The sequence below is a fragment of the Erpetoichthys calabaricus genome, chromosome 7, assembly GCF_900747795.2.
Source record: "Erpetoichthys calabaricus chromosome 7, fErpCal1.3, whole genome shotgun sequence".
NCBI classification, from domain to species: domain Eukaryota; kingdom Metazoa; phylum Chordata; class Cladistia; order Polypteriformes; family Polypteridae; genus Erpetoichthys; species Erpetoichthys calabaricus.
Window position 1 is genome coordinate 164,160,512 of NC_041400.2, and position 26,136 is coordinate 164,186,647.

General features: G+C 36.4%; 1 protein-coding gene across 1 annotated transcript in view; it reads left to right on the top strand.

Moving 5' to 3' along the window:
* The window catches only part of ptcd2 (pentatricopeptide repeat domain 2), a 53,010-nt gene that overhangs the window by 7,900 nt on the left and 18,974 nt on the right, over positions 1 to 26,136 (top strand). Inside the window, exons 3-10 of the mRNA XM_028805659.2 lie at positions 2,861 to 2,990; positions 5,417 to 5,534; positions 6,142 to 6,220; positions 8,381 to 8,472; positions 8,567 to 8,680; positions 9,623 to 9,697; positions 12,809 to 12,922; positions 14,470 to 14,685. Of these exons, the coding sequence (XP_028661492.2) occupies positions 2,861 to 2,990; positions 5,417 to 5,534; positions 6,142 to 6,220; positions 8,381 to 8,472; positions 8,567 to 8,680; positions 9,623 to 9,697; positions 12,809 to 12,922; positions 14,470 to 14,685 (938 nt within the window). The remainder of the gene's footprint in view (positions 1 to 2,860; positions 2,991 to 5,416; positions 5,535 to 6,141; positions 6,221 to 8,380; positions 8,473 to 8,566; positions 8,681 to 9,622; positions 9,698 to 12,808; positions 12,923 to 14,469; positions 14,686 to 26,136) is intronic.

Genomic DNA, 26,136 nt, shown 5'->3' on the forward strand with positions numbered 1-26,136 from the left:
TCCAAAGGTGCCTGCGTGGGATCGTAACTAGGGCTTATTTTCAGAGTAGGGCTTATATTACGAGCATCCTGAAAAATCATGCTAGGGCTTATTTTTGGGGAAACGCAGTATCTATCTATGAACACTGGTTGCTGTGCCACCAGATCACACTGTTTCAAAATGTCTTCAGCAGATGAAACAGAGGTGTTATTTATAAGCTTCTGTTACTGGATTGGATGTGCAATTGTGCCATCTTCTGTTGGTTTTTGATACAATATTTAAACTGTTACCACACCAATCTCTAATCCAGTGTTTCCCAACCTTGGTCTTGGGGACCCCCTGTGGCTGCAGGTTTTTGTTCCTGCCATATTCCTAATCAGTGACAACACCTGATAGTACTGATCTCATTTAATTAGCTTGTATTATTTTTCTTTTATTCTATGTACATTCAGAAAAGCACGGCAGCATGATTTTTACATTTATAAGACATTTAGAAATATTTCTGTTTTTGCTAAAGATTTAAATGCTTAGCTCTCTTTGGTTGATTTAATTATATTTTGCTCTTTCTCTGTGCAGTTTTTCCCCTTCGTTGTATCTTATTAATGATAATTAAAAATGAGTAGAGCAGACATGCTGGCAAACACTGAATAATCAAAGGCTGCAAGTACTTTAGCATCAGACCCACTAATTGGTAAATAATGGATTAATTAAACAATTACAACACCAAGAAAAGTAGAATGAAAATCAAGATGAAAATATTGTTAAAAAGAAAAAAACACATTCCCATTTAACTCCTTGGTACATTTTAATATACAGTGGAACCTCGGGTCACGACTAATTCGTTCCAAAACTCTGGTTGCAACCCGATTTGGTGGTGACCCGAAGCAATTTCCCCCCATAGGATTGTATGTAAATACAATTAATCCGTTCCGGACCGTACGAGCCGAATGAAAATATTTTTTTTTTTTTAAGATTTTTAAGCACAAAAATAGTTAATTATACCACAGAATGCACAGTGTAATAGTAAACTAAATGTAAAAACATTGAATAACACTGAGAAAACCTTGAACAGAGAAAACTAACATTGCAAGAGTTCACGCTAATAGCCTTACAAACCGATCACTGTAAACACTTTTTTTAATGAGTTTTAAGCACAGGGGGAAAAAAAGGAACATTTGAACAAATCCGAACTTTATTTAAAAACCAACCATAAACAACCAAGAAAGTAACATTGCAGGCGTTCACACTAATAGCCTTACGAACCGATCGCTGTAAACACTTTTTTTAATGAGTTTTAAGCACAGTGAAAAAAATGAACATTTGAAAAATCCATAATTTATGCAAAAACTAACCATAAACAACCGAGAAAACTAACCTTTCATGAGTCAAGTTCTGGCATGAAGGAATTGAGGAGGAACTGGGTGGAGAGGAGATTACAGTTTTGAGGTAAAGTCCCTCTGCGCGATCCACGTCTGACCGGGAACAATGTACTGTACAGGTACAGGGATAGACTGAACGCGTGCGTAAATCACCGGCATGTACAAACCGGAAGGAAAATGAAATAGAGCACAAAGAGTTCACAGCGAATGCACAGGAAGAGACTGAACACGTGCGGAAATCATCGGCTTGTACGAACTGGAAGGGAACTGGCTTGTTCGTCACCCGAGTGTGTGATCGTGAACAGATGCAAAAGTTTGGCGAACTTTTTGGTTGTAACCCGATTTTTGTTCGTGTTCCGAGACGTTCGTGACCCGAGGTTCCACTGTGTGTGTGTGTATATATCATTTTTTTTTTTTTTTTTTTTTAAACCAGACTTAGTTTTCCAATTTCTATATTGTTCCCAAAACAGAGAACTTGGGAAATAACAGTTCTATTAATTAGCCCAGGAGTCCAATTAAAAACAGAAACTGGTTGGAACAAAAACCTGCAGCCACAGGACCGAGGTTGGGAAAGACCGATCTAATCTTAACATCAGCCATCCAATAACTATGAACATCTTAAATGAAATTCAGATATTTTACATTTAAAGATAAAACAAACAAAATAGTAAATTGAAAGATTACATCAATTAAGGAGTCATAACTATGACTTGTGTTCATTTATAAAAGATAAAGTTCCACATTGTCTTCCACACACGTTTAAGAATACAGTAAATTAGGAAGAGAGCATTTTTTTAAACATTGTATATTGAACACCACGTGCAAACTTAATAAGACTCCACACCTCTTCCCCTAAAAAGTTTCAGCTGATGGGCAAACTTTAAAGAATCATGGATGAAACAAAAAAATCCCAAATGTCTGTACTTCTGTTTTGCCTGATGTATGCTGCTCTGAAAGTTAACTATGAATACAGTAAGTGTACTTTTACGCATGTGGGTAGTGAAGTTTATGTATGTTTATCCCTCTAGATACCAACAAAATACAGTTTTAATTGTTTTAAGCTGGATTAATGTGGGGTTTAAGTGGAGGAAAAACATTACATTTTTAGGTACAGATTTGTAGGTGTTTAGTAACATATGGTGTCCACTGTGCACATAATTGTGAAAAAAATTATTTCAGCATGTCCAGCAGATGGCAACATAGCACTAGATTAACAGGCAGCAAGCCTAGGCAAAGAAAGTCACAGTAAACCATTAGCTATATTTCTCAGTATTTATCAGTGTTTAAATGTATCATTTTACAGTTTGTTTGATCCACTTGTATTAGCTGTTTTCAATCTATATCAATATATTTATATTTCATTTTTTTTAGTATTTTGTTATTAAGTAAAATATATGTTTGAATGGAGTCAACGGCAACATATTAGTCGTTGATTTTTCATAAAACTAGTTTTAACCGTTTTCTCTATTTGTTTTTTCTGTGTTGTGTTTAACTTTTTCCAGGTCAGTACTTTCAAACCATAGAGCAAAAGCTGCAAAGAAATAACCTCATATTAAAAGATGAATTAAAACTATTATTACATTTGTGCCAAACACCTGCTGACGTTGAAGTTGCCAAAAAAGCTGTTTACAGGTAACCACTGACACCTTGTTGTGACTTATGTTTAACTGAGGTAGTGATCAACTCTCTCTGTCTCTCTCCTTTACTATACTTTTTTTTTTTTTTCATACGTTTAAAATAGATGCTTGTACAACTCGTGTCTTTAAACTATGCTGTTCTTTAGTGGTCGCCTATAATCTAGTTTTGAGAATGCCAAGGAGTGTAATTCTTCATCTTCAAGTCATAGTCTAGGAAAATGTGCAAGTAAGAAGAAGCTGAAGGATGATTTGTGTATGTGTGTGTTTCTCTTTTATTTTATTTATTTTTTGGTCCCCCAGCCAGAGGTACCTGTCATTACATTTTGAATTTAAAATACCTAATTTTGATTTTGATATTTATTTTAAGCAAATTAAAGTTGTATGACATTCACATTTTGACAGCACCAAAGGCTTTAATGGGACCCTCAGTTTTCAATTGCCAAAACAGAATTACAGACGCCTCTAATTATAATTTTGACTATATAACCATAATTATAGATAGTGAAGTTAGAAATTGGCAAGAATATGACAGTGGTTATACCAAGGAAACACATTTTAAAAAAACTTACTGTATCATACACATGCCTGTGCAGCATAAAGTTTAAAGGTGTTGATTTAATTTAAGAAGTTATCTACATATTATGGAAGAACTGCTTAGGTAATATTGAATATCTGCAACGAAATGTAATGCTAGTTTCAGAATATGCTTAGTTGATGTTGATAATTGACTGTGTTTTATAGTAAAGTCCAATATATATATATATATATATATATATATATATATATATATATATATATATATAGGATTAGTAAAATTTTCATCCTACTAGCCCTTCAAGCTACCAAAGATTTTGTGTTGGATTATAGCCCCTATACATTTGTGTTTGTATTTATCTTTGTCTTATGCATTCCTGTAGTTTGAGGCTGTATTTTTCACTTTTATTATCAATGAATAAAATACCACTAAATACCTAGTATTTTTTTCTTCCCCCAGGTAGATGGCACCAAAAGTTTTTTTTTTTTTTTTTGTTTTTTTTTGTTTTTTTTTTAATAATTCCAGAACAGTTCGATTCCCGGGTCCTCCCTGCGTGGAGTTTGCATGTTCTCCCCGTGTCTGCGTGGGTTTCCTCCGGGCGCTCCGGTTTCCTCCCACATTCCAAAGACATGCAGGTTAGGTGGATTGGCGATTCTAAAATTGGCCCTAGTGTGTGCTTGGTGTGTGGGTGTGTTTGTGTGTGTCCTGCGGTGGGTTGGCACCCTGCCCAGGATTGTTTCCTGCCTTGTGCCCTGTGTTGGCTGGGATTGGCTCCAGCAGACCCCCGTGACCCTGTGTTCGGATTCAGCGGGTTGGAAAATGGATGGATGGATGGATTTCCAGAACATGTCAGATCATAAACTTTCACTTAATACCAAGTTCAAGATTCTAGCTCAGACAAACAGACATTAGCATTTTATACATATAGATTTATTATTTCCTGTGTAGATAAACTATAATAGCATATCTTTACATCAGTTTATAATAGTTTCTTTTTTCTTGTGTAGTAAGTCTTAAACCTGCCATTCACTACACAACATACACTACAAATACAGTAAGCTAAATCTGGATGTGGAGTATTGGTAGTGCATGTAAACTGGCTTTAATAAATGATGTGTAAAACATGTCTTTGGAATTTAAAAGAAATAAGTGAACAGTTTCATTAGATGGAAACGAAAACGCAAATCCAAGACCTTCACACTGTCAGTTCTGTAAAATTCACTAGTCATTGTTTTATAAAAAATTGAAATTTTTTTGGTTGCACTAGATAAACATAATATGCAAACTTGTTTGCTAATTATCTTAGGAATGTGTGTATACAAACAGAAAGCTACATTGTTAAATTAAGCAATCGTGTAATTAAAAAAAAAATGTTTTTTAAACTTTTCTTGAAGTTATTTAAAGCATGTAACATTCCATACAGTCAAGTCAAACTTAACAAAACTAAATTCAATTCAACTCCCCACCCATGAGAAGGAGAGAGAGGCCAACAGCCAGAGCAAAACTTTTGAGAGTAGTGAAGAGGGAAAGGAGTCCTCCCCGATATATGTGCTTATTATAAAATATTATTGATTATATCCTGCCAGGTTTAAAAAAAAAAAAAAAAAAAGTTTTGAACAGATCCTCCAAGAGAGAATTTGATTTTTTCCAATTTTAAATAGTATATAACATCAGTTACTCACCGACTTAACAGAGGTTATGTAATTTAATTGTATCAGTTTGAAATTGCACTAAGCTGTCGGGTACAGGGCTCCTTTTATGCCATATCTGAGTGGCTGCAATGAAGATAAGTTTATTTACATTTTTTATTCATTCAATCTTAAGCATTTACTTGAAAAGTTACTTTTAATGAAAATGTCTATTCTTTGTTTAAATACTGCTTATAGGTATCACGAAGAAAACAAGAATTTTGGTTTTGGTGAATTTAAATTTGGACCTCTGTTTATGAGATTGTGCTATGAGTTGGGGTTGGAAGAAACAGCTACTCAGATGCTTAAAGATCAGGTGAATTAATTAATTCTACATTTGATTGGTTTAGTTTTGATATTTTGGATGAATAGAGAATTATGTTGGGTGCTCCAAGTATTTTACTATTTAAAAAATTATTTCAAATTTGCAACATGACTTTTGAATTTTTGCTACACTTTGTTTATTTTTTTATAAAACGCTAAGAAACAGTTTTCTATTCTTAATCCAAATTTTTGGGGTGGTAACTTTTAAATTGAATGATACATAATGTAGAAATGCACCTAATATACTGGTAATATAATAGTAATATACTGATACAGAAATTCTGTTGTGCTGGAAGAACATAGCATAGCAAAGGATTAAAAATAATTGTACAATTCTGAATGTTGTAATGATTTATATTTTAATTTCCTTTAAACAGAAAATCCTGTCTCTGTGCAAGGTTAACTACATGACTAAAAATATGGAAGAAGAGCTCATTATATCAATGTAGTAGCAATTTGAAAACAAAACGTATAAAACAAAATGAACATGTTCTTTTTTCCTAGACATTAGCTTTCCCTAGGTATTTCCGTATGCTGTATATGTTCATTACAAGCATCTATTGTGCAAAGGCATTTCTTGACCTCTTGTTTTCTTTTAGGCACTAAAAGGATTCTTTTTGGATTCAACTTCCTTCAACATTGTGATGGATATGTTGTTTATAAAAGGATATTATGACAGTAAGTTATGTTTAAGTTTTGGTTGACTAAAGCTTGACCATTGTTTTCCTTCAGGAAACTATGGTGGAGTTTCTGAAAGTCATTTGTGTCCGCCTAGGGAAGGACTTGCAAGCTGTGTTGAAGCATAGGCAATGGTCTCTAGTCAAACCTCTCTGCAGGCAGTCTTCATATTTATAATGAGAAACAAAGCAATAGATTCCTGCTCTAACATTTCTGGAAAGTCTTATTAAATTACATTGAAATATTCCCCTGTTTTTTATTTTATAAATAATGCATCATGTAGTAATCAATATCTTGTTATTGTTAAATTACATGTGACTGAGGCATTCTGTAAAAGACACTCTTGCCCCAATGGCAGGAGAATGCATACAGACTTTAGTAACCAAGTTCATAACCCCAGCTTGAAAATGTAATTCAGCTCAAGAAGAAAAGTTATAAGAACTAATTGCTGAAATGTCAGTAGTAGATCAGCAATACCTGTATTTAGAAAAAGCTACAACCATAAAATTGAAGATCTAAATGATAAAGCAAATGTTAGTTGCAGAACACCCCTTGTCTGCCTTAAAAATAGGTTACTCAAAGACAATTGCTCGTCATTATATTGATGACTGAGAGATGTAAAGTTTCATCTTGCAAACCCTCTATATTGAAGAGCAGCAAACTGCTCAGAATACAGCCTATCATTTCATAGCAGCCACCAATGCATGGGTCTTGCAAACAAGTAATGACATATTTTCACAGTAATTTTAGTAGCATGGTATCTAGTACATTTTAATATTCCAGTGCATTATTTGTCTGTATTACTTGTGTTGAACAGATCAGCATCGGCACTGACCTTATTTGCAGTGGGAAAATTAGTTGTACATTTATAAGACATTGATACCGGCCAAAATCTTTTTTTTTTTTTTTTTCCTGTTAAATGAGTACCACGCGTTAAGAGATTTGTTTATTGTTACAGTGGAATTGGATGACACCTTACAGGTAAACCGTTATGCAATAAGATCTTAACTTCTGTGTTCTTTAACCATTTTAGATATCATTAATCAGAATTAACCAAGATGCATGTTTCTGTTAAACATTTTTGACAGCAGCCTTCAAGTCATTTCCTATAGAGCACTTTATTGGGTTATTTTTTTCCCCAATATATTTTATAAGCATTTTTTTAAGAACCAGTATCTGATGGAAAGATATACTCATGTTTGCATTTTGTAAGAAAAATAATGTATGCAACAACATTGCTATTTTGTCAGTTAATTAATGATTTGTCTAAATTTTAAGGTGGTAGTGCTGGTATTTATAGGTAAGAAAAGCATAATAATTGGGATATTTTTTTTAGTTTTGGTCCCATATATTTAAAGTTTGTTTTTTATTGTGTGTTTTGACTAGTGATGAAAAAACCTAGGTAAATTTGCATAGCCACTAGTTCAGTAAAAACACAGAAATTGTTCAGGAATTTTGCTAAGCTCAGTGAAATGCATTGAAGTCATTGGGGAAGGGGAAACCGACCTAGTTTTGAGTGGATGGTAATGGAGCAGTGATCTTTTAAGTGTACCTGAGGGCTAGGGAAGTGTCTGCCAACTTTCCAGGCCAAGAAATGTGACCTGAGCGTTGAGGCAGGCATGATAAACACTGTGCCTTCTTGAGGTAAAATTATACTCCAAGTCCACAAAACATGGAATCCTTCAAATCTCATATGTTTTTTATTTATTGCATGAGTGGTGCAAATCTGACTGGAGCAGCCTTCAGGTAGTGACATCGCTCATGAATGCAGCATAAATGATTCACACATGTGCAAAGCAGATCAGGTAGCACCATAAAGTGTGAGGTGGAGTATGCAATTAGTATGCATATGCAACGCAAAGCAGGTAGGTAGCACAGATTAGGTAATTACAGTCTCATCCAACATTGGTTGCTACAACCTCTGTAATGTTACACCGGCTTCACAAAGAATCATGGGGCACTAGGAAAAAAAATTGGCCCATGCCAGTCGTACGGAGAATTTTCAAGGATAAATGACTTGAACAAGGTCCCTGGCAAACCCAGCAAATTTACTGTGAAAAATGCTTTGGCAAATTTTGCCAGTCAGCACTAGTCATGACTGTAGCTACCTTCACTATGCACATACAGACTGAATACCTGAATTATTTGTTAATTTAACAGGTGCATTGGAGATTTTGATACACATGAAGAATCAGGGAGTAGCTTTTAGCAAAGACACCTATACTCTGGGATTAGCTGTATGCTATAAATTGGTGAGTATATGATAAGATGCCAAATTATTTATGTGTTTAAATATGCTGTAATAACTTGTTTCATTGTTTTTTTTGTTTTTTTTTTCATTTTCAGAACACAAATGAATCATGCCAAATCTGTACCTCCCTCATAGAGGAAACACAGTTAAAAGGAAAATCTATCTCTCGGCATGCTTATTGCTTTGCTGTGGCCCTTGCTTTAAAACTGGTATGACATCAATGTTTATGTTGTTAGACAATGTACAGTTTTTTTTTTTTGCATTTTTTTTTTGCCATCTTATCCGTCTGCAATAAACAGTTCTGCACCCAGTGGACCAATTTTGTTGAAATTTGGCACACTTATTCTTCTAGTAATTTTAATGAGAGTTCAGTTTTTGTTTTTTTGAGGTTCTTAAATAGATAGTATGGTATAAATTATTAAACTTTGAAAAACTTACATATAAAAAATATTGTTCAATGTTTGAAAATACAGATAAACAGTTATTAATTTACTGTTTGAAATGTACCCTGAGTGAAGTTACTAATAAATGTAATAATATTTCATTATCACTGTTTTGAATATAACTCCTTGTTACAAAAAATATTTAAATTAAATTGCAGTGACCTGTCTCTTTGAAGTAAATAAAAGTTGAAAGTGCTCTGACTTTCGAAAAGAGTTAACTAGTTCCTCAAGCGCATCCAAATGACACTTTTTGTATACATTTTCTAACTTGTTTCAATTTGAATACCAAAAGGAATATGAGATGAAGACCAAAGTACCTGGAGAAAAACCCACGCAGACATGAAAAGTGTGTAAACTAAACACAAATGATCAGATGTGTGATTTGAACCTAGGGCATTTTATTAATCAGGGAACAGTGCTAGATTTTGTGCTGTCCAAGAACAATTCTTTATAGGCTTTAATGGTCTTTTAAAAGAGAAGAAATACTTTTTAGAGTACAGTTTGGGGGATTTTAGTAGCAAAGCATGTTTTATTCAAGTCTCAAAATGAACAATAAAAATATGCCTAGCCATAAAATGCAACAAAAAAACACTGGTATTTATCCTCATTGTGTCAAAATATATTGTACCATTATGTATTTTCCCCCTACTGTAAAATGTATTTTTCGCTACTAGGCATTATAACATTATTGTATTTTCTGTTTTATAGGGAAATGTGGAACAGGCCCGTTCCATTTATTTGCAAATAATGAATACAAACAACAATATATGCTTGAATCTTAATGTAAGTTTCATTTGTCTTTTTCAGTTTCTCTTGCATTACAAACATTTTTTTGTAAATGAATAACTGCTTTCTTATATTTATTAGTAACATGCATTGATACATTGTTAATTGCTGCAGTGGAATTAGTTAACACCCTTCAAGTAAATAGTTATGCAATGAGATGCTCACCTGCAACTTTCTCTGGGTCCAGGGACCTCATACATTTTCTTTACATTAAATTAATCTGCCTGTATACTTAAATTACTTTGCATAGCTTGACACCTTTTGAAAAGGGGTTTGGTCCTTTTTCAACATATTTGCAAGAAAATTGTCATTGTCTTTGCTGTTTGATGTACATATTACAGAAATCAGTTTATAGCTTCTTGAAGCTGTAAAATTCTAGGTACACCAAGTAGAAGACAAAAATACTATAGGTTATTAACTTGACCTAAAAATACAACGACCTGCTTCATTTTCAGACTAATCAGTTGAATAGTCCAGAGGTGCAAATAACAGAGGTGGAATATTCATATGTTTAATAAACTGACTGAAAAAGACAGCAGCCAAAAGCATACTTGAACAAGCATACATATAATTGAGATTAACCTGATCTGTTTTTGTTCAACTCTCTCTAGAGTTCCTGGAGTTAGGAATATCAGATAAAAGTAAACTACTCTTAAAGTTAATTAGCATAACAGAAGGTACATACTGTACACTCACTTACTCAGTCATATTGGGCCAATTTAATTTGTAGAGTCTTTGGGATATTGGAGCTTGCAGAGGGAAAAGCCTCTGATATTCCATCCATCCATCCATTATCCAACCCGCTGAATCCGAACATAGGGTCACGGGGGTCTGCTGGAGCCAATCCCAGCCAACACAGGGCACAAGGCAGGAACCAATCCCGGGCAGGGTGCCAACCCACCGCAGCCTCTGATATTCCATCATTCAAAAATGAATTTGAATACTTTTATGTTATATAAAACTAGCCAATAACAGAAACTTTGAAGTTCAAAGACTGTTGCAGTAAACTGTAGAATTTTCAGACTATTTGCACAGCAGACGCAGTCCAATGATGATTTATGTTTTGTTTGTGATGAACTTTTTCAGGTTTAAATAGTTTAAAGACCAACCTTATCAATTAGTGACATTTCAGGTAAAGGCAGTAGCATAGGAAGAACACGTGTCAGTTCATAAACAAGTGAGGGAAAGTACCAAGTGCTAAGGGCAAAACAATTGTTTGTATATATCTAACCCCATGCTAGCTTTTTTTGACTTGCATTTCAAAACCACGGAAATGCCCTAACAAGTGGTTCGGGAAAAGAATTGATGATCAAGTACTATAAATGCAGGCTTCACTTAAATACTCTGGGCATAAAGTGGGTTCAGCTCAAATTGGAACAGAGATGCAGTTGTTGCCAAGCCTCTAGAGCTCCCACCATTATATTAAAGGGGTTAAGGAAAAAGACAAAAGAGAAGTGAGTGAGCTAGATTCACTTTATTGTTGTTTAAAGTATTAAAAGTTGCAGGATTACTGCTTCAGCTAAACACAATGCCAGTGATTTTTCTTTCAATTAAATATTCCATTTTTGTCATCTTACTTTTTTGATCGTTGTAAAGATTGCCTCATCCTTATTTCATATATTTTAATTCACTTCAACTCGTGTAAATGTTTCCGGCTATAATGTAATTACAGAAATGGTCTTATTTATTCATTATTTTCATACATGAATACCCAGACTAGTTTGAGCACATAGTTAACAAGAAAAAATATATAATTTTGAAATATTACCAGTAAACCTGTGAGTGATCCACATTCGGTTTCAGACAGTGTCTAAGTTGGAGTCAGAGTGTACCTAGATACCAAGTTCCTGTTTTATACCTCAGATTGGCCTACCCAGATTCTGTTCTTGCTCACATACAGTAATAAAGTGGATATTTCAGCGGTGGCCAGACTCCAGTTTAGACTTAGTGTTGGAAATCTTGGTACCTAGGAGGCATTTTACGTTAATTGCTTGATTTATTTAGTTTTAACTCTTTAACATTCTGCACTTCTGAACTGTCGTTCTCAATATAGAATCTGCTGCATACTGGCTCTAAATCCTAACTGGTATCTTTTGCTTTACACACTCTTGAAGGAGAGTGAAAGGATCACTACCTTCCAGAACAGGCGTTAAAACACAAAATGGTTGCATTCATTAACATGTTTACTGAATCTACTCATCTAACATAATAGTTGGAGGAGCCTGAAACCAATCCTGATTGAACTGGGAGGTGCCAATCTAGGGTCACATACAAGTCGAACAATGGGCTCGCACACATCCATGGTCACTTGCACTATGCCAGTTTGCAGTTGCAAATCAAACTGACATGCACATATGTAGTATGGTGGTTACTACTAGCAGTCTGTACTCCCTTCTCAAGAATGTTGCGTTTATTTCAGAACATCCATCTTCAGTGTCAAGTTTGACCCTTTTTCCATTTTTGTACAGTGGACATGGATATCTTCCCACACCCCAAAGATATAAACATAAATTAGCCCTATGAATGTGTATGTGTGAGAGTGTTCTTTCCAGGATACTCTTGCCTTGTCCGGGATTAGTTCCTGCTACGGTATGATGGCTCGTTGCGGATTTTTCCATGTCATATTATTCTCATAACCACTTAATCTAATTTTAGGATCACTGGAGGCTTGAACCTATCTGAGGGGTACTTGGTATAAGAAAGGGAACTGCCCTGGATAGAATGCCAGTCCATCACTGGATCCATTCATGCATACAATCACACCAATTTGGAATTGACAGTTAACCTAACCTAGAAATATTTGGGGATATGGGAATATACCCAATGGTAAACCCACATAACTGTGCAGTAAACTTGCAAAGTCTACGCAGACAATATCCAAGTACAGGCTTTAAATGCAGGACACTGGATCTATGAAGTGGTAGCACTAACCACTACACTACCATGCTGCCCCAAAGGAGGAACTGGGTTTGGAAAAATTAAATGTTTGTCTTTTGTTTTGTTGAATGGTTTACTGTTTGTTTACTCAATGATCACTTTGTTTTGGGAGTAAATCCAACATTTTCAATGCAAATTCATGAAAGTGTACTGCGCTGTTTTTTTTCACAGGTTTTTCTGATGAGCCTCTCTGGAGAACTAAATGATGTTCTGTCTGTTCTGCAGTCATCCTTAGTTGATAATGACTCAAAGTTTGTTAAAAGGCCACAGTTTTGCCAAGAGGTGGTAAGTAAAGAAGAGTTTTTAAATGTTATTTCAATATTAATTAAAATATATAATTACATGTATGAAATGTAAATATCATTCTTGAGTAATTGCCATCATTTGCTCCGCTCCTCAGAAGTATGTGTTAGATTATTTATTTACTAATCAGTAGTATTTGGTAATGTATACACCTTTGAGTAATCCGCATATCTTGATATAATAGTGAAATTCAGATGCAATAGATGTTACAAGCAAATATATGGCTTCCATTTGTGGATTGCCTACAGAATTCTGCACTGTCAGTAGCTATGATTGGTTTTCTGTATGGATGTGTAGCCAGTTAAAAAGACAAGGCAATGAACATCATGATATCCTGGAAAAATAATTACTGATTGAGCCAGATCTGCTACAAAAGTGCAAAGAGGCACATAGAATCCAATATTAGTGCTCTTTTGATGCCATTGTCTAATTAATCATAAGTGGCTTCACTTCTGATTAGTAGACCTGTTTCATTTCATAGTTTCTACTGGTTAAAGGGCTTAAGCCCTTAATGCATTCTTCTTAATTTCAGGGTACATTAAAATGCTGCCAAATGATACTTTAAAATACTATCCTAAAACTTTTTAACCTAACTATCCTTTAATTATGCAAAGTAAAATATAAAGAAAGAGCCAAATTTGCTTGATGGTGCCTTTGGCTTTTCTGGTTCACTGTCCATCGTTGGCTCCTACCTTGTTTCTCATGCAGCTGGACTAGGCTTTGCTCCCCTGTGATTCGGAGTTACACACCAAGTCTGAGAATGTTTGTTTGTTTTTCTGCAGTTTTTTATTTGTTTCCCTTTTTGAATTGAAAATATGTGTCTCCCCTCATTCAGTAGTTAAAAAGGCAAACCCATGAGGCCTTAGTATAGTGCTAATTTCCTGTTTATGATGCATGCTGACTTTTGCAGAAGTATATATTAAATAGTATTTTAGCAAAAATGCACATATTTTGCACGTTTTGAAAACTGACATGTGGATCATGCAACACAAGTAATGAGATTTTTCTTTTTTCCCCATGGACTTTTTTCACATTGTTTACCGCTAAATAGCATTGGCTTCTGTCCAGCTTGATAAAAAGATAAGTGTCTGTATCTGTTTGTCCATCCGGTTGCTATGTCTCTGTTATATTGCTTTTAGTATGGGATTTCTAAAACCAGTGCTAATGTTTTTGATGCACCATATGTTGGAATGTGAAGTGCAAAGCATTTTATTACCACATGCAATACAAAGTAAACTGCAATGGGTAACAATGAGTACACTGAATTTTATGATGTTTACTAAGATTTCAGCCCATCTTTGCAGGCAGCATAGCTAGTTACCCCATAAACTTTTTTTTTCTGGCCATTCCGCAGTAAAATGAGATTACATTTTTTTCTTTGCCATCACTATAAAGTACATGGAAGTAAGTAAATTGTAAAAAATATTTTTAGATGGAGTATTCCTTTAATTACTGAGGAGAGAAGATCTATAGTTGTATGTATGTATTCATTCATTCATTCATTTATTTATTTTTATTGTTGTTTTTAGCTTTTTAAAGCCAGAGAGAATATCTCAAGCAGCCCACATCTGGAGTGCCAGTTTGAGGACATTTTTGATAAGCTGAGTGCTGCTGGTCAAATCACAAATAAGACTCTGGATGAAATGCTCTGCCATACACCGTATGCCAATAATAAACACACCTCGTTGTTTAATCAGAGGAGTACCAGCAGAAGGACATTAAGACCACTGCAGTCAACACTACTAGTTGAATAGACGGATTGATGTATATGGATGCATTTCTTTCAACAGTTACACTTGATCAACCATTACTAAACATGATGTAACTAGGTATCTGCATAATTTACTTCAAAATGTGGCCCAGATATGGAACTTACCATGATTCACTTGAAATCTGCATATGAAACTTTAGTGGACAACATTGTTATGTAAATGGCAAATGCACGTAGAGTGGATTATATCTATTATTAAGTAATATATATTTTCCTTATGTGAAAACAATGGACTGATGGTGGTAAGTTATGATGTCTTAAATTATAACTGGTGGTTTTGGATTTATAGTATATATGGTTGTGACACCTCTGCTCCAGTAAGATTTTTTTATATAAAAAAAAAAGAATTCAATTCTTGAATATATGATATGCATTTTTATCAGCACATATTACTCAGCATGTAAGTGACTAGCTGAGATTCATAGGTCTGACTAACCTGTTTTCTTCACCAAGAGTATTTTTATTAGTTAGATCAAACTGATTTTTAGATCAGTTATCTAATTTAGTGAAGTTTATAAAGATGTTGTTTATATAACATCCACTAAAGTTTTCCTGATTTATACAGTATTTTACTGTGTTACATCCATTATTTTAGTGCACATTGTTTTTGTTCTGCTTTTTTTTTCTACATTGCTCAAGAATCTCTTGTTTGGGTGTAGCACCAGTAAACGTTGAGCCTTGTACTTTCCTTGAGAATGTTTTGTGTCACCAGTTGAATATCATGGGTTATTTTGGGGGCTGGATCTCTGTGTAATGAAATGCTATTGGCAATAATGTGCCTAAAGTTGATAAAAGCTGGAGCGTTTGAATTTTTAAGGATTGTAACAAGTAATGAAAACTACCATAACGGGAAAAACAAGGTCAGAAGGCAGGATGAAGACCTGCACTAAGAGAAATCAAACTAATCCAAAACACCAAGACTCCAAAACCATAGTGCTAGATAGATGGTACTTTGTCACAAACTTGGCTAACCAGGACATATAATCTTTAAGGAAATACTATCCAGATAAACTTTGTTTTCCTTAACTAATCTGCTGCATAGTAGTAGTAGTAGTAGTAGTAGTAGTAGTAGTAGTAGCAATAAAATTGTTACATGTGCAGTGCACAATTAAATTCTTACCAGCATATGTTCAACATGTCATGACTTTCCAATGCTGTGATAAATGATTCTAAAAAGGTAAATGAAATGAAATGAAGTCAAGTGTGTTTTTACAAAAAAAAAAACCACCACTACAATACTGACTGCTGTGTGAAGCCATCTTGTGTACATATAGGGCATTTGGACACCACGTGTATGTAATGTGGTCTTTGTCACAAGACCGCCAACATGCAGCACAACGTCAAACAATGTAGCAACAGTCATAGAAAAAGACCACCAAATTTCACTGATCACAATAGAAACCATCTCTAAATTACTCCTCATAGTGATTTCAAGATGTCATAAATGTTAAAAATAACAAACAATGAGAAATATTACGAAATGTTTTCCAAAAAGCGAAAAAAAAACTTCCAAGGAAGCTATAATGCAGATTCATGACACTCAGGGTTTTACAAAATATGACCCCAGACTTTTCATCTCTGCTGAGCAGGACCTCCAGAAGCACATGGTGGATGAGTTCTGCAAAAATGATTAGAATGCATGAGCTTTTTCTCTGGTCGGGAAAGGAAGAAATGAATATTGCGTGGATTATGTTTATAGGCTTCTTGATATTTCAGACTTTGTATACACAGACACTGCTCCTGTTATTTTTCAATTGCCAAATTATTTTGCCATCAGGGCACTGGAATACTTGGTAGACATCGATCCATTATCCAACCCACTATATCCTAACTACAGGGTCACGGGGGTCTGCTGGAGCCAATCCCAGCCAGCACAGGGAGCAAGGCAGGAAACAAACCCCGGGCAGGGCACCAGCCCACCGCAGACTTAGTAGACATTTTTGGTAATTCAATATTTCATATATTGATTACATTAGTACTCAGGGGTGGCGCAGTGGCAGCGTTGCTGCCTCACAGTTAGGAGACACGGGTTCGCTTTCCAGGTCCTCCCTGCGAGGAGTTTGCATGTTCTCCCCGTGTCTGCGTGGGTTTCCTCCAGGTGCTCTGGTTTCCTCCCACAGCCCAAAGACATGCAGATTAGGTGCATTGGCGATCCTAAATTGTCCCTGGTGTGTGCTTGGTGTGTGTGTGTGTGCCCTGCCCGGAGTTTGTTCCTGCCTTGCGGCCTGTGCTGGCTGGGATTGGGTCCAGCAGACCCTCATGACCCTGTGTTAGGATGTAGCGGGTTGGACAATGACTAACTGACATTAGTACTCAGTACCTCTTTGTTCCCTCCAGTCTTACTACCATTTGTTAAAATCTTAATGACAACATTTCTGTTATAAAAACCAATAAAACCAGTTCAAAGTCACTTAGGGGTGGGTTTGGTGTTGGTGCCTATGCTCGCAGCAATGAATACAAGGAAGGAACAAACCTATTACAGGATACATTTTATCCATGGTAACTTTGGGTCCACTTTAAAGGGAGAAATTAACCTAACACATGTCTTAAGGATTTAAGAGGAAAGCCACACAGGCACATAAAGGGCCATCGACTCCACATACAGAGCTGAAAGACAGTTTAAAAAAAATAAAAATAAATTCATATAAATTCAACTAAACTGAAAGATTCAATTTCAGTACTCAATTCATTTTTCATCTAATGCTACCGAAAAAAAGAACCTTCCCTTAGACCAGGTTTCACTTCAGTGTGACTTGCACGTCTGCCAGCGAGTTTGGCTCATTACTGTTTTAGTCTTTGCAGGACACATCCTAATCAATGCTGAGGTTTTTTGCCAAAGCCAAAAATGGCAGAAAGTGTGGAACAGGAGGAAATGCAAACTTCTTCTTTGTGTTCTTAGTTTCATCCTTGTGATGACCTTTTTCTCACTACTGCCAGAAAGAGAGAACTGATAAAGAATGAAATGATACATCTGTAAGGAGAAGTACATAGCGGCCTTTCTGTGGAAGCTGTCTCGCCATTACAGCAACGAAAAACTAACATGGAGACACAAGAGGCACCCGGCGCTGGTGTTGTGCCCTCCATTCGGAGGCAGTGCAGGTGTTTTAAACGGGGGTACAGGATAGTCTAGATCAGGGTTCTGCAAAGTAAATGGCTGCTGATTTTTGCTGTAATCAGTTTCACAATCAGTGAGTCATTTTACTTCGAATTGATCTTGTTTAATTAGCAGTTTGTTTTTTCTTCTCTTATTCTGCATCCATTAAAGCATGGCAGGGTAATTTTTCTGTTTAGAAAAACATTTAGAAGTACCATATTTTTACTTTTGCTTTAAATGCTTAACTCTTTCATTTTCCTGGCAATTTTTCCTTTTCCTGTGTAGTTTCCACCCTTCATTGAATCCTAATAATGACAACTAACAACGAGCAGAGTGCATAACCTAACAAACGATACACAGCGCTGCAACTACTTCAGTGTCGGACTAACCAATATGCTTAGTAGCAAATGATGTTTTAAATGACCAGAACACTTGGAAAAGCAGAATAAAAATCATGAAATCTAGTTAAAAGACACAAAATTATCTCAAATTATGTATACCTGCTTAATACATTCTAATAATTCTAACTCTTTTAGGGCTAATTTTTTTTTTGTTTCTTTTCTCCCAGGGCTGAATATTTTTCCAAAAACTAACTTTTTTTAAAAAAAGAACACAAAGCAATTGAAATCAACAAAAAATATTTACTTTTGACAAATGTTGCTGTCTTGCATGTTGTATGAGCCTGCATACTATATGATTTCACATACATATCACATACATTTTACACAGCAAAGTCCTGCAAAGTCTGATCTCGCTCAAAGCAGCCAATTTCAGTCATTGCCACATTGCACTGCTTACAATATGTGTTGCTTTGGTGCCTACTTTTCAATTGTCTGTTGCTGCACTTTCTCACATATATTGTTAGTGTGTACTGTAGAGAGACAAGTCACCCGTTTGCCATCGTGCCACTGCCACCAAGTTTTCTGCCCGCATGAAAACTGTATTGTCACCTCTTTTCATCTTTAGCCTGTCTGGCTTCAACTGTGAAGCCATATGTATCCTGTTCACCCTCACTGTGCCACAAGCTCCAATTCCTCTGCTCTGTAGCTCCATGAACAATTCTGGGCATGTATAAAAATTGTCCAGATGTACACAACATGACCCAAATGTTGATAGCCCTGAAGCAGCTCCAGCACAACCTGACTTGTCAAGGGACAGTTCTCTCTTTGAAAGAAATACTTTCCTGTATATCTGATTACTTTCAGGCAGAAACCAGTGTTTGCTTCTGCCAGTACAAAATCCTTTATGCCATACTTTGTGGGCTTGTCTGGCATATATTTGCAGAACAAAAGGTGTCCCTTTTATTTTATCATAGATTCATGCACAGACAAATCGCAGCCAGGCTGATAAAATTGTTTCTATTTTGGTTCCACAATGTCAAGCAGAGGCTGAACTTTATGCATGGCGTTATAGCCTGGCTCACCCCATGGGATTTGCTTCTGTTTATTACAGAAGTGAATAAAACTTTGCAGCATCACGTACCTATCATCACACTGCATAACATGTCCAAAAGCCACCAGGGGACAAAGCACGTTTGGACCAATGCTCCCTGAAGTTATATCACCAGTTCTGTCCCATCTCTATTTGTAATGCCAAAGCTCGCTTCAACTCGTCTTTTGTTGTGGGTTTCCACTTTGAAAAACGAGAATGCGATGCAAGCACAGCCCGCGATTCAAAAAATTTCTCTGCCTACCTGTCTGTCTCGTCTGACAGTAGCTGAAAAGCAGCATCAGGAGAGAGCAGCCTGAAGTAGTTCAGCAGCTGGTGATCTGTCATGTCCAACAGCAAGCCATGCCATCTTGTGAAGTCCAGTAGCCAGTTCGGCTCCCACGGATCAATGTCTGTGTATTCCTCCCACGCGAACCTTGCCGTAGATGCATCGGCTGCGCGAATGCGCTCATCTGGCAGCGGATCAGCTGGCGTGGCATTGGCTGGTGTCCGATCAGCTGATGCCGGCTTCTCACTCTCTTGTTCGATCTCCTGATCACTATCAATAAAATCCGATTCTGAAAAATCAGAGTCCGACTCCGCGATAATGTGCAAAACATTGTCTGCCGAGTGTTTTCTTTTCTGCACTCGCTTCGCTCCCTTGTGACATGTCGATGCCATCTTGCCGTTGTTTACATTTCGCAACTCACACCCACGCATGGATTAGTTGCAGAGTCAACGAGTCTAGCATTCCTCCAAGCACAGAGGGAATGCCTGCGACGTGACAGTGAGTTTTGTCGCCATTAACAGCTGATTGTCGCCCTCTATCCCTGGATGTCGACTTTTGTCGACATTCGCCCTCAGCCCCTCCTGTCGACAAAAGTCGACATCCACCCTAAAAGAGCTAATATCCCAAAAGTCATTTTGCAATTTCTACATTGACCCCAAAGCAGTGTAACTGGGAAATAACAGCTTACTTAATTAGGCTAGGAGTCCGATTAAAAACCAGAAGTTGGTCAGAACAAAAACCTGCTGCCACACACGGGGGGGTGGGGTCCCCATTACCGAATTTGAGAGGCACTGCTTTGGGCATACAGCATCAGTCCATCTTTATTTTATAGGGTCTTTATAGGTTTATGGGGCAGCACAGTGACAAAGTGGTAGCTCTGCTGTCTCTCAGTAAGGAGGTCGGTGTTCACATCGCATGTTCTCCCAGTGTCTGCATGGGTTTCCTCCCACAGTCTAAAGACATGCAGGTTAGGTTGATTCTCAACAGTAAATCTGCCCTGATGTGTGCTGTGTGTTTGCATGTCTATGTTGGCCATGCAGTGGACTGGCACCCCGTTTAGTGGTTGTTGCTGCTGTCTTGTGCTTTGTGCTAATCCTGTAACCCTAATCTGATTTAAACAAGCTTAGAAAATGTTATGGTTGTAGGAAATGGGGTGGGATTTCACTCAGTTAATTCAGCAAGGCTATTACTTTATTTACATTACTTTTGTCTGTTGCAGAAGGTAGTTCTCCAACTGTTACTTATATCAAGGTGACTCAAACACACTCACTTTAAGAAAGAGTAATTTATTGAGAAACACAAGGATTATAAATAAGTTAACTTCATCTGTACAGTATGCTGACAGAGAAGACCTACACAGATAAACACGTAACATAGAGAGGCTGGCTCTCTAATTTATATTGGCACAGATAAATAGCTTTACAATACCAGGTCCTTAAAGATTATGTCCAATGTTGTATGAAGTTGTTGCTCTGAGTGCAAGTGGAGAATTTTTCTTGTGTTTGAGTGCACTCTTTCTCTTTGCTGTATAATCCTTTCTCTGTGGTGTGCAGTGCTTTCATTCGTTAGGCCCTTTGTTGTGTTGCATGCAAAGTCAAAGGCAAAAACATTACTCTTTCTGGCACAAGAGTTTTTAAATGTTGAAATTCCCATCTTGAAGTAATGGCAACTTCTTAGCCATTTCAGACTAATGGCACACAGCTTTGGTTTGGCAGACTAGATCTCTGTTTTCTGGTCCAGAAAGAGAAATTATTGTCAGTTTCATCAATCCAAAGATAGATAATAGAAGTAGTAGAGAGTGTATGAGAACAGAGTGCTACCCTGAGACTTTCATCAGAGTCGTAGTGTGCAATATTGGCAAAAACGTTATATGTCGATATTTTCTGGAACATTGATGATAAAGATAATTAGATGATATTTTTCATCTATTAAAAATGTGTTTGTAAATGATTTATTGATCGAGCTTGGTCTTGTTAATTGGATATTAATTGTAGCTTACTAATGGGATAAATTGAAACAATAGTTGCAGAAAACGGATCTTATTTGTTTACATAAAACTGAAGTAAAGTAACAGTGCAAGTATGAGTAAACCATTTCAAGGTGACCTACAGGATTTACTCAAAAGACCAACAAAACTATTACAATGAGAGCACTTTAAAGAGACACTTACCCTTAATGTAAACAAGATATGAATCCAAAAGCAATAAAAATACTCATCATAATTGAACTATAGGGCATGAACATTACAGTCTGGATAAACCTATACTACTCTGTTGTAAGGTGAATTGTGCAGCATACAAGCAAGAACAAAAATCTAACATACTGTACTATGGTGTAAAAATACAACGCTCAGTCAAATACTGGACAGGAAAAAGAAACAAAAACTGCAACATTTGTAAACAAGTTTTGTAATATATTGCAGGTCAAGAAAAAAAAAAAAAACTATAACATTTTTTAAACAAATTACCTACTTCAAGTTCTGTCCAGTATTGCATAAAGATATCAGAAAAAATAAAATAATTGTAAAATTCTACTGAGGAAACTTCAAGTTGTGTGACAGAAACACCAGTCTGTCCGCAGCATCTGGCTTCAGAGCAGCACGGTTCCATGTTACAACATAAGCCCCCTCAGAAGGGCTGCTTGAGGCAGGGATGCACAGTTACTTTATTGCAAGTCTCCCCAATTTGGGGAGATGTGAATTTCCCCTTGGGATTAATAAAGTATCTATCTATCTATCTATCTATCTATCTATCTATCTATCTATCTATCTATCTATCTATCTATCTATCTATCTATCTATCTATCTATCTATCTATCTATCTATCTATCTATCTATCTATCTATCTATCTATCTATCTATCTATCTATCTATCTCTATCTATCTATCTATCTATCTATCTATCTCTGGAGTTTTCCACAATTCAAGTGGCTTTAAATTACTGTCCACCTCACCAGTGGCGTAGCTACAGTTCGTGCCACCTGGGGCGGCGCGGTGCTTCATTTTCCCACCCTCCAACATATCTGAATATGTTAAACTATTTAAATAGAAAATTAAAATACATTTTTCAAAGATTTATTCATATATAGAGAAACAGCAATAATTTTTCACATATAATTATTTATAAGCATCAACTAGACAAGAATATAGTATAGATGCACTGATAAGCTGTGTTCTAATTATTAGTTTAATATAATTACGCTGCGAAAACCAGAACCAGTGTAGTGTACAAGTGATAGGTGGGGATGTTTTCTGCGCAGAGCAAGAACGTATTCGGATTGATAATGAAACGAAATTATAAATTGTAAATTAGTTGTTTATCCTTTTAGAAATTATTATCAATGTAATGTTTGTTTATTTTTGTTATTGCCTCATAAATTTCAACTGTTGTGTCTGATGCCATCACTGAAGGACAGTCTGAAAATTATTTTTGAAGTATTTGTGGATAAAAATCTGAGAATTTTACTTTTTTTTTATTTATGAGTGATATTTTTCCAAACCTTGCTGCTTACACATGGATTGTACTGAGCCTTTTGGCCAATAATGCTGCCCCCAAAAAATGCGCCCCTAGCTACGCCACTGCCCCTCAGGTATCATCGAGTAGCTCTTGGATCTCTTTATCAATGGCAGTGTGCAAAAACTCGCCTTCTCTGAATTCCTGCGTTTTTTTGTTTTTGTTTAAACAGCTGCCAAAAGTCTTTATTTCTTTTTCATCCAACCGTGGTTGGTTCAGATGTATACAAAGGTTTGAATAGAATGGTTGGGACTTTACAGGCAGGATCACCATCTCTGTTTTGCTTTAACATTATTGTTATTAATGTACAATCTTTATATATGAGTCTGGACGAGATACACTAGGGATCTGTGCAAGCATTTTAAATAATGAAAGAAAAAAAGTGTTTTGGAATTGAGGACCCCCAACCGAGCGAAATAAAACTCTGCTGATAGGCATTTGCTTCTTATGGAAGTAAAAATAGTCTGTTCAGAAGAATTGCAAACACCTGCAGGGTTCTGTACATCTGGTGCACCGACTGTGTACGCCTATTCCTTCACTTTGCACATGAACGGTAGTCTATCCTGTTATGTCACATGAGATGGTGAATGCCTGGACTCTCAAGGCGTGTTTTTGATTGTTTTTTGCAAAGTGAGTGACACACCCAATAATTTCAGCTCGCACATCGTCAAAAGGACAATGAAGATATTATCGTAGGTGATAAGTATTGCACTCCTACCTCAGAGTGCTATTTGAATTCCCCTGAGAGATCAGTGAGTGTGTCCCACTCTCTATGGGAATCTGGGGGTAAATTTTTAAAAAGGAATTCTAACCTCTCCTTATTGGATTAAAGTCACTTTCTGTTACAAAATCAATGTCTCCTGATAGGCGAGTTTTTCTGTCCATCCCAGTTGTCATTCTTTGAATTATTGGTCTTTGTTCTTGCTTGAGTCCCTTTCGTGCCTTCTAGCTCAGGAAGTGTGCAGAGGATCTTCTGGAAAGATCTTCGTCTCTGATCTACACCTTTGTTATGCGCTGATGTACAGGCTTCTCCTGGTACAAACAGTTCAGTCACTTAGTTTGAAATGCAAGCTGGAGAAAGGTGAAGCTGAATGTCCACAGCCATGTTAAATCTGCTATCTTAACTAAAGCCTAGCAGGATGGGCAATGCCCACTTTCTCCTACATGATATTACAGATTAATATCCATTATTACTATTGTCACATATACATAGTATAGAGTGTCTTCTGAGGTGCACACGAGTCTTAACAAAGCGAAAAGGAGTAACATTTAAATTAACAGTAAAGTCCAAGATCAATCAGCTATCAGTCATCAACTTTAACACACAAAATTATTTTTAAGGTCCTTTCGTACTTTTCATGCTAGCAGCCATACAAAGTTCATCTGTTTACCTATGTAAATGATTTCTGAGCTTTATAAACAAAAAATAAAGTATAATATTTACTGTAGCATTGTGTGGTGCTTGCCAGCCCCAATCCAATGGATTCTTGCTCATTTCATTGCTCTTTTAGCTAGCTTGCTATCCTTAGGGTTAGGGTTGCTCACTTTTGTCACACTAGTATTGAGATCGCACACAGCTACAAGTGAAGCTGCTCGTTTCAATGATAGAATGGCAGTTCATAATGTTGCTGATTCAGCCCTGAAGTCCACCTCGGCTGTTGCAACACTCAACGCTGTTTCAATAATTGTATTCTTCAATCATATTTTCATCTGAGCTTTGTTACTTTAATTTAGAGTTGCATTTTGAATCCACTAGTACACCATATTGTTTTAGTAGGTGCCACCATTTCGAAGTCCTGTTATAATGCGGTGACCTTATATTACTAGGAGTTGTGGACCTGGATGTTTTGCTATGTGACATCATTAAACGTAGGGTATATATGCTGGCCTTGCACTTGAACACATACTTTTTAGAAGTGCTTCATTTTGACTCCTGGCATTTTGACTTTGATTTTTTTCTTTCTGAGTATTTGTTTATTACATTGGTGGTTTAGTCTCTGATTTCGACCCCATGTTCTTTTTGCTACTAAAGTTTCATCTCCCAGTGAATTGTTCTCACTACCATATACCAAATCTTTCATTGTGAAACCTTAATAACATACACAATACACAGAAATTGTGCAGATGCAAAAATAAATGAACCCTTACATCTCTGAGTTACGTCAAAGTGAACTTTATTGTCATCTCAACCATATACAAGTATACAGATAGACGAAATTGCGAAGCTCAGGGTCCACAGTGTAACAACATGAAGTGCAAATTAATAAATTAAAAATAGAATTAAAATTAAGATTTAAATTTAAAATTAAAACACAAACAAGACAAAACATTGTGCAAAGACAAGACAAAGAAGTAGCAGCAATATTGACGTGTAGTAAGCAATATGAACATTGATGCAGTGTATGGTATTTGCAATCTAGATACATAAATATAGTCAATAGATATGTAATATAATAAATAAATAATTTCTGTATTATCTCTATCTATTATCAGTGTATAATAATCATTGTTTAAGACGTGTAAACAGTGACGGGTCAGAATGTTTCACAGCAGAAGGATATCAAGTGTCAAAATATTTAAAGCTCAGTATGAGATTTTCAGTTCTTCTCTACATGCACACTCGTCTTTGTAGGAAAGTGAGTTGCATGTATAAATGTTCTGTTTTTAGGTTGAGGCCGTGTGGAAGATCTCAGGGGGCAGCCTGGTGTTAAGGAGTCTGACAGCTTGGGAGTAAAAACTATCCTGCATCCTGACAGATCTGGCTGTGATGCTGCAGTATCTTCTCTTGGATGGCAGAAGTGTGAAAAGTCCATGTGAGGGGTGTAAGGGGTCCTGCTCAATGCTGCAGGCCTTGCGGACACTACGTTTGTAAAATATGTCCTGTAGTGAAGTGAGAGGCACCGCAATAATGTTCTCTGCTCTCTTCACAATCCTTTGCAGGCGCTTGCAGTCGGATATGTTGCAGTTGCCAAACCAGACAGTGATGCAGCTGGTCAGAACACTCTTAATGGTAACTCTGTAGAACATGGTGAGGATGGAAGGGGGAGGACTGGCTCGCTTCAGCCGCCTCAGGAAGTGTAGTCTCTGCTGGGCTTTCTTGAT